Below are 12,050 nucleotides of genomic sequence, written 5' to 3'. Positions count from 1 at the left end.
TCACCACTGAAAAATCATTCTTTTGAGCAAAGCCATGCACACATCACTGAACAGACAACGCCAAGCAATGCTAGCTATTATCCATAAAATGCATTACCACTTAAGATTCTTCACTTAAGATAAATTACAACTTGATAGAAGTGATTGCATCAAGCCCAGAAAATATTATCAATCAGTATCTGGAACACTTCTAAATTCTAAGTCCATGGACAAGCAACATGACAGATTATGAAAGACAACTTCCTCCCTTAATAAAAAACTCCATTTTAGTAAATCAGTCAAACCACACCAACCAAGCAGACCTTGCAATAAAGACAAATCACTTAAACAGTGATTCAGACATGCAGACACTTCAATGAATTTATATAGCTTAGTAGAGAAGAACACTATTTTAGAATCAGTTATTTAAGCAGATGCGTACTTCCCAATCCTGGAAAACAAAGGCAAACATTCAGAATGCATTCCTGGAATGCAGAGGTCAGACATTATAGAGAAATATACAGGACAAACTTAGTAAGAGGTGTTATTCTTGCTCATCTGTGGGGTTTTTCAGGGGTTTTCAACCACCAAAAAAGTTTACACACAAGGAATACAAAAGTGGTTAAGGAACAAGCTGCTTCTAGCCAAATGGGAAAATTCTTTGATACACATTGGACAGCAAAGAATAGGAAAGGAGAAAAAAGACAATCAGAAAGAAAAATGCTGTAAGACACTTAGAGCCATTCATAAGCACTTACTGGCAAGTTGTCAACAGCAATTACACTTCCAGGCAAGAATGACACTGCCTTACAGCTGCTGTAAGAGTTCAGTGCAACGCTGTGCTCTAACAGTACCAGGATGGAAAGGACTACAAATGAAACAAAGTGTGACCACAATAGCAGTCCAAAATCCTAGTTTCTACTGTGATTTTGAAGTGTCTGATCTACACCAAGATTCAGATTAAGTCAGTTGACATTTCTGCACAGACACAGCTCAGAGACAGTTCACTGCAGCATATGGGTACTTCTGCTGGCTGAATGTCATTCATGAAGCAATATCAAAACACTTCTGTTTGCATGATGAAGACAGCCTAAACAGGAATTGATTTCCAAAAAGAAGTGGTAGAAAATCCTTGCAGAACACTTTAGCATCTACATTAGGAAGAATCTGAGGCTCATCCTTTTCCAACACAAAAGAATACTCAAGAGGAAGTGGATGGCAAAGATTTCTATTGCCACTTGTTGCACTGCTAAAACTTCAGCATTTAAAATAATTGCTAAAGTATTACCAACATTTTCTGCAATGCTTGATCAATTGAATGCACAGCACTAAAGGCCATGCTGAAATCAGCTTAAGTTAGAAGGAACAAATTCTTTTTGCCAGTCACACATAAGCTTGAATTCCAAGAAGAACTATTCATTTAAACAATCAAGCACACACACTAAAATGTATTACAAACCTTACTGATGTCTGCTCCAAACCTACATGCAAGGTTAACATCTTTTTAAAGCAGCACATAAGACACTGATAGTTCAGCCAAGTTCTTCAGTGAGGATTGGCTTTCAGCATCTGTCTGTCAGATTGCTATCAAAAATTGTAAGAACACTCCATGCAAGCCATGAGCAATCAGCTTTGCACAAGCTGATCAAATTTAATCACACCACCTTGGAAAGGAAGACTGCGAGACACATGCTCTTTCACCTCATTTCCCCATCCCCTTACACAATCAGGAATCTTCCACAGCTTCTCCAGCCAACTGACTTTTGTGTACAAAAACATAGGGGGGAAAAAAAGGCATTTTTAGAACTCATCCCTAGAAAGAAAAAAACAAAGTCAACTAAAGCTTAACTTTAAAATTAAGTCAGATTTCCCAGACGACTTAAAGAAGGTGACAGCTTTGTTACAAATCTTCACTGGTTATAATCAGATGCTGTCTCTTTCTGTTTCCAGTGGATGTTATACAGACACACAAACAAAAATGATGCTGTATCCTACTCTAAGATAAAACAGTATTTTAGGTAAAATCCTGCTTGTATAATAAACTTAATTTGGAAGATAAAAATCAGCAATACAAAGGTGTCATAGAGAACAAAGAAAACAGAAGAGATTACAAACAAGCAGCCAAAAAGAATTGCAGAGGAAGACTAGCGAACTAGAGAAGAGCAAAAAACCAGGAAGATTTTTGTTTGGATTTGTTGGGGTTTTGTTTGCTGTTCTTCTTCACTGGACAATTATAATGCACTGCTTATTTCAGCCAAGCACTGGGAGTATCTTATATATATAAACATACACTACATAGCTATGAGGTTGGTACAAAGTTCTTGTAGTCGTACTGCTTAGTCCTCATGGCACCAAAAATCATCTCCCATTTCCTAGTCATTTATGCCAACTCTATATAAAGCCAAAAATATTGCCAAGACAAAACCTATAATTATTCTAGGAACTAAAAGTAATTTTAATTCTACAAGATATGCTACAAGTTAACTTTCTATTTAAAATAGTGAACACTTAATGAAAGAGATTGCTTTCATGTAAAAAGATTGAAGACATACATTTAGACAAAATTGTAGAGGGCACCTAGAGTTTTTCTCAAGACTGCAAATACTTGGATATGTACTCAACAAGACCATTATTTTTATCCCTCCACAAACAGAGGGTTCCCTAACCAAAGACTGGTTTGGGTTTTTTTCCTGATGATATTTTTGCACAGTTGTTTAGGACTGTATTGCCCTTACCAGTTTCTACATGGGAAAATGCATATTGACTGCTAGAGGAGGAACCCATGTTAAAATCCTCTGAACTTTGGGCTTCTTCACCATCAGCTGGAGCTTCCTCCTGACTCTGAGTTTCTTCTGGTTTTGGCGCTTCAAGTGTAACAATGTCAGAATCATCACTAATAGTTCCAATGCAGGCCCCATCATCGGGAACATTTTCTTTATTTTCCTAGGGAAAGGGACAATGTGAGAACTATTCAGACACATAAAACAAAGTATTTAAAACAAACAAACAAGCAAAAAACCAAGAATTATTGGAACTTTAGGAAAGGAACAATTTGTGTCTTTAACGCCTTCAAAACATTTCTTGCCACTGACAGATGGGGCTTGCAAAGCTTCTGAACAATTTAATCTGTAATGTGATTTACCTCTGGAACTGCCGGAGTTTCCTCAAAACCAGAGAGGGTATTATCTACTGCTGGGATCTCTTCATCAGTGTTGCACTGAGCTATAAGAATAAAAACAGGAAATAAGCAAACAAACAAGGGATTAAAAGCAGCAACCACAAATTACGCCCACATCCATATAATATTAAAATACAGTGTAACAATGTGTTTTTTCAGTAGTGCAAGCATTGATGGTTCCTTCCAATTTATTCTTATTTGATCCATGACATCACTAGGGAATGCTTCTTTTATCAATAACACTTCTATAAACTATCTTCCAGCATCACCAGTGCACACTATTCTGTAACACAAACAGTCTTGACAAAATGAAAAACATTCTATTAATTTCACATATTTAAAGAAAAAATACTTTTATAAAGTTGATTATTGAATATTTTCAACATAACATTGGTAAAGCAAATACCCTGACAGAGGTCCACAAAGTATATAAAAAATCTATTGAAAATTCTAATTTTGTATCAATGCTACAAGAAATATTGACCTATTTCATGAAAATGTTCCTCTTTTAATAGCTTACCTTGCAAATCAATTGCCTGCTCCTCTTCTTGCAAAGAAACATATTCTTCTGAAACAAACTCATGGTTGTCATTTGTGCTTCCATTTTCTGAGGTCACTGTCTCTATGTCAGAACCCTGAAGGTGAAGAGTTTAAATGGTCATTACAGTTACTGGGTTTCCAATGGTGAAGTAGGAAGAAAGGGTTACAAAGAAAACAGAATATTAGTAATAAAAACAGAAACAGAAAAACTGAGTCTTTAAAACTGAAGATCATTTTGAGCAAAGAAAAGAAAGTGAAGTATCAAGTAATTAACTAGAGTGAAACAAGCGTTAGTGTGCAATACTCATGACCCAGGTTAAAAAAGGTTACATGAGGACAATTCTAGGGGGGAAAAATGACAGAAATTAGGCATTAATTAATACACTGAGTAGTTTAAATAACTGGGGTTTTTTGTCTTTATTAGACCTCCTTATTAAATGGAATTTAGAGAAACAGAGGAGGTTTTGAATATGGGATGTAACACTCTCTCCCAGGTCCATCTATTGTATGCAAATATACCCTCCCAAAAATAGAACTTTCAAGCATACTAACATGAGTTCTAATAAATACTATTACCAGGAAAAACTATGTATAACTTTACTCCATTTCAATTCCTGACAAATTTTGAAAGACTGTTTATATAGCACATTTCTGACACCTCAAAACAGATATTTATACAAACTCTATATTGGATTTCTGTCTTTAACCTGGAAAGGAGCCTTCATTATTAGTCACCTGTCAGGTAGCAACACCAGAGCACAACAGGAACTGCAAATAAACAACACCAGGAGACTGCAGGGTATTAAAGGCAAGCAATATGCCTGATAATTCCAAGTATTTAATCTTCATATTTTAATTTTTGTTTAGAAGTACTGATGAGATACCAGTAAGGCTATTAGCAAACTACAAACATGCAAAACATAACTGACAAATACTAAGTCACTCTGATCCATAAATAAGCTGAGCTGTTTTTGTAAACAGAGGCAGTTATTTTTGCAGCAGGAGGTGTGAAATTACAGTAGCAGCAATACTTCCAGATCAGTCTCTCTGGATGTCTCATTTCGGGACTCAAGCAAACATGTATGCTTTTGTTTTTATGGACACTGCTTCGGGAAGATTAGGTACCTCAAAAAGAATTGTATAGGATACATTCTATAATCATGTTACAAAGTTATGTGTCTTTTTAAAAAGCTTCAAAATTTAACTGCTTTGGTAACCTGTTAAATATTTTGTATTTTTAACTTTTTTTAAGCAGTTTGTATCTTTTTTCCCTTCTGTAAGTATGACAAGTTTGATTCTATGTATATTGCAGAAATTCACCTCTCATTTACAAGTAATTTACTAAAATCTGAGTGAAATCTCAGGATAGAAAATACGAAGTTATTAGGGGTTTTTGGGTTTGATGGGGTTTATAGCTAGGTATACAGCTTTATTATGTGACAATTGTCTTCTGGTGTGATAGAACCACTACGTTCATTTCTTAAATTGTGAATAAGAACTACATTTCAGTTTGCCCAGGCTCACAAGAAGAAAAACACCAGGAGTATTGCTTAATACAGTTCAGGGTTCCCAACAAAAATTGTTGGAAAATGGGCTAGTTGAGTGCAAGGTAAGCCATCCTTTTTTAAAAAACACACAGCCAGGTGTAAATGCATGAACTCTGGCACACTTTATCTGATGCTGGACCTTCATCACTCTTTCATTTCAGCAGTAGCAAAGAGGTCAAGAAAAAATATTGTCACCTCCCCACCCTCCTACACAAAATTAGCAAGTCCTTTCTTAGGAGCAGTCCAACAATTCACAGCACTGCTTCTCTGTGCAAAGCCCACACTCAGCCCAGCACACACAGCTGCCAGCTCCCTGCAGCCACAGCCTGGACAACACCACTCCTTGCCCCTAACTCACTGCAAAACACATCCAGAAACACATTCCACTGTGCCATCATTAACACAGGGCACAAGAGTATGTGAGAAAATAATACTACAGTACTCCAAATTTGTCTAACCCATAGTTCTACCCCTGTCCTAAATATCCAAATCAACTCACTGTAGCATACAGAAGTCCATGACTGCCCTCCCTGGGTGTATAGCTGCTCTGTGAAGAGTACCTGGCCATCCCATCCATTCTACTTTCTTCATGCTCAGATTCAAAGCTGTCCTACCAGAAGAATGCTAATAATGGCAGCTCTCAAACACCAGTGTTTCCCCATTTTTATTTCACTGAATCAGGGATGAATAACCAGGAACACAAAATCTCCATGTCACAGAAATCTTTTCTGCTTTGGCTAGACAAATCCCAGCCATCCTACAATCTTCTGTTATTTTAACTTATTTAGACTGCATAATTCATTTGCAGTTACAGTGTAAAATAACCATCCCAAGAATGAAAATACAGTCTGCACTTCACAGCTGAATAACTCAAAACAGCTGAACTCAACCTCTAAATCCTTTCACTTTTATCTGAACTCTGTGAGTCCAGCAGCCTGCACACTCTTGTAGCCCACTGGACCTTGAGGAATGGAGTGCATCAGTTTTCTGCTTCTTTTGGTGACAAGATTCCCAACCTGTCATCCAGCCCAAAACAAGGAAGTTTAACCATCTCTTAAATATCACTTTGCTGCAACAGAAATGAAAGCATGGCCCAATATTTATAAACTTCAAACTGCATCACTTGTGACACACAACTGCCAAAACATGAGTGCAATCACAAGTTTGTAATAGCTTGGTTCTGGAGTTATCCATTTGCATTATAATCTGCAAAACAGGGGAGTGTGCAATGAAGGACAACTGACCACTAAGACAGCATGATCTTCAGCCATTTTTTCCTACTTTCCTCCTGTGAATGAAACATCTCAAGCACTGGTCCTTCAATTTTTTCTGGGGCAGGCACCAAGCAGACGCAGGCAATACGTAAGTGTAATTCCAGGAAAACTGCCACCCCATCTGTCCTGAGGATTCTGGCTCAATGGCCTCCTCAGTTTACAAGACAATGCTAAATACTTAAGAACTAAACCAAACAACCCACCCATCCTACACTCACACATCAGCCAAGATCTGAAGAGAGACAAAAATCCCCCGTACTAGAGGAAGAAAGGATATCCACTCTACCAGGGAAAGCTCCTCAGAGGTTCTGAGCAACTCAGGCCTGCCTTGTCCACTATGGGAAGGGAAGCTAAAACTCTCTTCTTATCTACATTCCCCTGAGCAGGTGCTGAAGGCACTGTTTCAATCACCACAGTCAGTGCAGTCATTTGATCAAACCTGGGTGCTGGCCTTGACAAAAGACTCCTGCTCTCCAGACTCCACTGACACTGATTTCATGCACAGAATGCAAACTTTGAAACCAACATCAGACCCAGACACCTGTCCCATTATAGTCATGGAATATACCCTTGGCCCTATCCTAATTTTCTATAAGGAAGATTATGCAAGGACAGAGAGCTGTTCCTGAACAGCCACTGCTGAAATTACGATTAAATACAAGTGGTAGAAAAAACTTGGGGAAATCATAGAATCGTTCCCTTCTGCACAAGATAATTTTCCTGCTCAGTATTCCTAACTTTGTTTTGGTGAGGGTACAGATTTATCAGCAGCAGAAGAAATATATTAGCAACAGACAAACTGCACAGAAAGCTTAATTTTTCATGCAGGATGGAAAAGAAGAATGCATGCCACTAAAATTCCACCAGCTCTTCAAAGTAAAACCTTTGCAGAAAAATAAATTCTTTTAAATATAAAAATTTATATCAACTATAGTAAAAGTACACTTTTTTTAAAGTAGTAGTTTATGATTTACTTATAAATTTCTCTTCTGCATTCTCTGTTGGCATGCAAGATGCACACAAAACAAGAATTACTAAGCTGAAATAACATTTTAGTCCACACAGATGGCCTTAAACTGCCAATGTGAAAGTGGGTACCTCGTGATTGATGACAGTCCAGCCGCAAGATGAATCACTGTCACTGGAATTTTCAGACATTTTCAAAGCACACTGCAGGTAAAAGTAGACTATTTTAATATACAAGCCACACCATTTCACTGCTCTATCGAAAAAAAAATAACAGAAGAACAGAAATTGTGATGTTACAGAACAATACACTAACACACCAATTGTTACTCTGGAACTGAGGAAAAAAACCAATAAAAGTTGAGAAAGAAAATATATTCTTTTGTACTTATTTCCTATTATTTTCTTTATACTTGGAGCAAATATAGCTCTGCTAGGTACATACCTATTTCAGCCAATCAAAAAGCTTTTAGGCTAGATAGACACACACAAGAGGCTAGTCAATAAATCAATAATTCAAGTTAAACAACTATGCTGTAGATGAATTTTAGGACACGATTCAGTGCATGAAATAATTTCTGCTTTGTTACCTGCACAGAAACTACATTTTATTCAAGACAAATACTGCGAGGTTTTTTTGAGAAGAAACAGATTAGGATCTTTTGGAACTAATGTTCTCCAACTACTGGGCAAAAACAATGTTTCCTGTTTCTTTCACTCCTTTCAAGTACTCTCAAATAAACTGTTTCTGAGGCAAATTGAGAAAGTACCTGGCAACTACAAAAACAAAATTAAAATAACCCAAACTATGTATTTTTTAAAGCAATAATACCAGATGACTGGTAGCCACTTTCAGAAGAGAACTGTCCAGCTGTAGCTGCTTGTTTACCTCTTCTCCTTTTTAACAGGAATTTACCAGGAATATAAAATATTCATTATCATTGCATATTCAGATCAATTTTTCAAGTCCTTAGCTAGCAAAAAGACTTTTAAATACATTTTTTTCTCCTTGAAATAAAAACATATCGAGTTGTTATGTAAAGTTTACTATGGATTCACCTTGGCAGAAAAAGTCTTCCCAAAATTGAACAATTTCCAATCGATCGCTTGTTATGCATCAACGCAATAAAAGAGCCAAAGAAATCATGGTTCAATAAAGCTTTTATCACAGAATTTTAGACACCTGCTTTATTTGCCACTCTTGATTAATTCCAGTAAGAACACAGAGGAAAGCATCTATGTGTTTAAATTTATTTGCTCTCTGCTTTACTATCAATCCTGTCTTCACTCCCAGTTTCTCAACACAGAAATTATATACAAAACTTTGAATGAGAACATCTAAGTACACCAGTGTGGCTAGAAATTGGCACAACAAAATATAAAATTTCCAATTCCATTTAGCTTCCTCACAAAACACAGTAAACATGTGTCTCAAATCTCTGCATTATGGTAGTTGTTGCATGTTTTTCTAAGATAAAACTATTTTCTCATCAACTTCAACTAATATATTTACACTTCCTCTGGGAAAAAAAAAAAGCAGCAACGGAGACAACCACAACAGTTGCAGCACAAATATTCAGTAATAATCAACTTAGGTATGAAACTCAGAGGAAACTGCATTTCTATTTTTTTATAAAACTCTACTTTCAATATGGTTGTCTTTTTCCTGTAGATATTTTTCTTCCTTCATTAGTGTTTTTCCTGGAATGTCAACCAAGGAATGTCAGGTTGGAAGAGGTTGGGAAGAAATCTATTTTGGTTTTAGTTGTTTGGGTTTTTTTAAAATCACGCTGCATACAAGGATCAATTTCTTTAAATCGTGATTTGTTTTTAAATCATACTCCTTCAAACAGCAAAATAACAAATGGCCAAATGGCAAAGACTAAGTTCTAGAGTTTACGTGTGGCAATGACATCTGCTTGCTGTCATTAATTACTGTAAATTTGACTGGGCATCCAGCAGCAGCAGCATTCCTTTCACAGGAATGTAACTCCCAGCACCAGAACTCATCACCTGCCACAAACATCCCTGGCAAAATCTGAAGTGAATTCTTAAAAGACAACTTCAGGGCACCAGCACAGTTTGATACAAGTGCATCTGCAGATTTTGAAAGCCCAAATTGTAACAGCAGGTTCTGTGCTGGACATTGCAACATTTCTCTTCCTCCAGTTAACTCAGCATTTCACCCTGGGCCCTGGCTAACACAGAAACACCATCCTGCTCTGCCTCTCCAGCTCCAAAACACACTGACAGGCAACTGAGCATTGCAGAAACCCAAATATATCTTCTGCTCTCAACATACAACCATGGCTTTGGCTTCCACATAAACATCTGTCTTCCCATCCCAAACAAAAACTTCAGGACCTACGTGGGTACCAGCATCATCAAAATACATAAAAAACAACAGAGAAACAAGCAGCAAAAAATCATTATCTATTGCTCATTTGTCTCAATAAATGGTCTTGAGTTAAAAGTTATTTATTTATATTCAACTTATTCAATTTCTATTCAAATTTTATATTCTTATTTATATTTAAGAATATGAAACTAATAGTGCATATTTAGCTGCATACAGGTGACAAATGACCAAAATAAAAAAGCTTTTAAAATTAAGAAAAATAATGGAATTTTTTTTCAAAGAATAATTAGAAAAACACTGTAGGAACAACTAAGGTTTATGGTTAGAACTGCTAAATTTAGCCAAATTACAATAGATAGATAGTTTGGCATCAGACTGAAGTGCATCTCTAGGGTAAATGTATTCCTACAGGTACCTTCAACAAACATACAAGTATAAAACAGCTACCAAAATTAAAGCATTTTATTACTTCATTAGATCTAGAAGATCAAAAATACCTAAAAGCTTTAATTAAAAAATTACCTAGGTACAGTATTCCTAAACTTCAATCACCAGCTAAAGAGCTTATTTCTGTAACAGATTAATAAAATGCACATAATCATAACTAAATCCGAGGTCAAATTCACTCCCTTAAATGCACTGATAAACAGAAGACTAATTTGAACCCAATGGTTAAACCGACCCACTCACAAAACCTCCAGTTTGATTCTCCACCAAATGACAAAGACCCACTAAGAACCAGTAAGCTTCTCCAACCAGCAAAAAAGGGGCTGGAAATTCTGCCACTGTATTCCTGAATGCAACTCTTTAAAAAAAACATAGCTCTGAGCAGGAATTAAAAAGACATATAGGTTTCTAGTCCAATGTATCAGGGATAACTGCAGGATACACTGGAGTGTTCCACATCTCCTGTATGTCAGGCCAAGCCAGATGGCAAGACTGGGGGAAAAAAAACCAACCAAAACCACATCCCATGGTACAATGTTTTTGTATGCTCACTGTGTATCTCATAGCCTCTGACATTACCTTCTTAATTTCTATCTGGACAAATTAAATATCCATTACATTCAGAGTCCAATTAGTATGTGTTTGGGGAAGAGGAACAGGAATTCAAAAGTGTGAACTATTTTCCTATCCTTAGTGAAATGTAAACCATAAGGTGTAAAAGCTTACAGACACATGTATTGCTGATAACACAATACTAAGTTATGCAAGGTATGTATACAAAAATAAATCTGAGATACCACATCCTATTTATCCACTATGAAGCAGAATAAATACTGGTCTTAAAAGGAAGAACCACTCCAGTCTAAATAAACCCTTAAGCTCTATCATCTAAAAAGAGGATTTCCTGGACTAAAAAAAAAAAACCTTCAATAAGCATTGACAAAGATGAGTAACAGGCACCAAGAGGAATATGAGTTCTAAAGAGTTTGCTGTGCTGTCATTCCAAGTAAAAGCTCTCCGTTCCCTTCTACAGCTTATTCTTTGTTGCACAAGAGAAATGAAAACAGGTTCAGTGCTATTATACGTCAGGGTTCTCATGGACGTTTATTATTTCTACTAAGTGGTAATCTCCCTAAACAGCATTCTTCTCTAAGAATATATTTAGCAACCCATACTGAATACAGAGTATTTCCTTGTTACAATGGAAAGACAAACGCGGCTTTCGCCAGCCGGACTCTCGCAAGGGTTGGCACTCTCCGCTCGGCCCCTGCCCCTTGTCCCGCGCAGGTGTTCCTGGAGCGCACCTGAGCCGGAGCGCGGCTCGGCGCCAGCGCACCGACAGCGCCAGGACGCTGTTTATGAAACACGGCACCTTGCATCAGCCGGCGAGGCAGCGGCGGACGATGACAGAGAAGGAAGTTGGCAAACGGCAGCGCCCAGGGCCGGGGCCGGCACGGCGGTGCCCCCCGCCCCGAGCCCGCTCGCCCCCCCAGCGCCGCCGCCCCGCACGGCCCCGCTCCCCGCACCGGAGCAGCCGCCCGGCCCCGGTACCCCGGGCTCTGCCCCGCTCCGGGCGGCCCTTCCCCGCCGCAGCCGCCGCGCCCCCCGGAGTCCCCGCGGCCGGGCCGGGGCAGGGCTGCCGCCCCCGCGGGCCGGTCCCTCCGCTTACCTGAGCGCGGCCCTGGCAGGGCCCGGCACGGACGAGGGGCCGCGGCCGCAGCCGCCGGTGACGCCGTCACAAACAACCCGGCCCGCCCGGG

At 38.4% G+C, this 12,050-nt stretch overlaps 1 protein-coding gene across 2 annotated transcripts in view; it reads right to left on the bottom strand.

The window, feature by feature from the left end:
• The window catches only part of CCPG1 (cell cycle progression 1), a 21,477-nt gene extending 9,427 nt beyond the window's left edge, over positions 1-12,050 (bottom strand). For both annotated transcript variants that reach the window (XM_033070239.1, XM_033070240.1), the window contains exons 1-5: positions 11,960-12,050; positions 7,617-7,688; positions 3,678-3,792; positions 3,122-3,201; positions 2,715-2,922 (exon numbers count right to left, since the gene is read on the bottom strand). In XM_033070239.1, coding sequence (XP_032926130.1) covers positions 2,715-2,922; positions 3,122-3,201; positions 3,678-3,792; positions 7,617-7,676 — 463 coding nt within the window. In that variant the 5' untranslated portion in view covers positions 7,677-7,688; positions 11,960-12,050. The remainder of the gene's footprint in view (positions 1-2,714; positions 2,923-3,121; positions 3,202-3,677; positions 3,793-7,616; positions 7,689-11,959) is intronic.

Source organism: Catharus ustulatus, chromosome 12 (genome assembly GCF_009819885.2).
Source record: "Catharus ustulatus isolate bCatUst1 chromosome 12, bCatUst1.pri.v2, whole genome shotgun sequence".
Taxonomy (NCBI): Eukaryota; Metazoa; Chordata; class Aves; order Passeriformes; family Turdidae; genus Catharus; species Catharus ustulatus.
The sequence above is the reverse complement of the archived record's forward strand: the minus strand, read 5'-3'. Positions and strand labels throughout refer to the sequence as shown.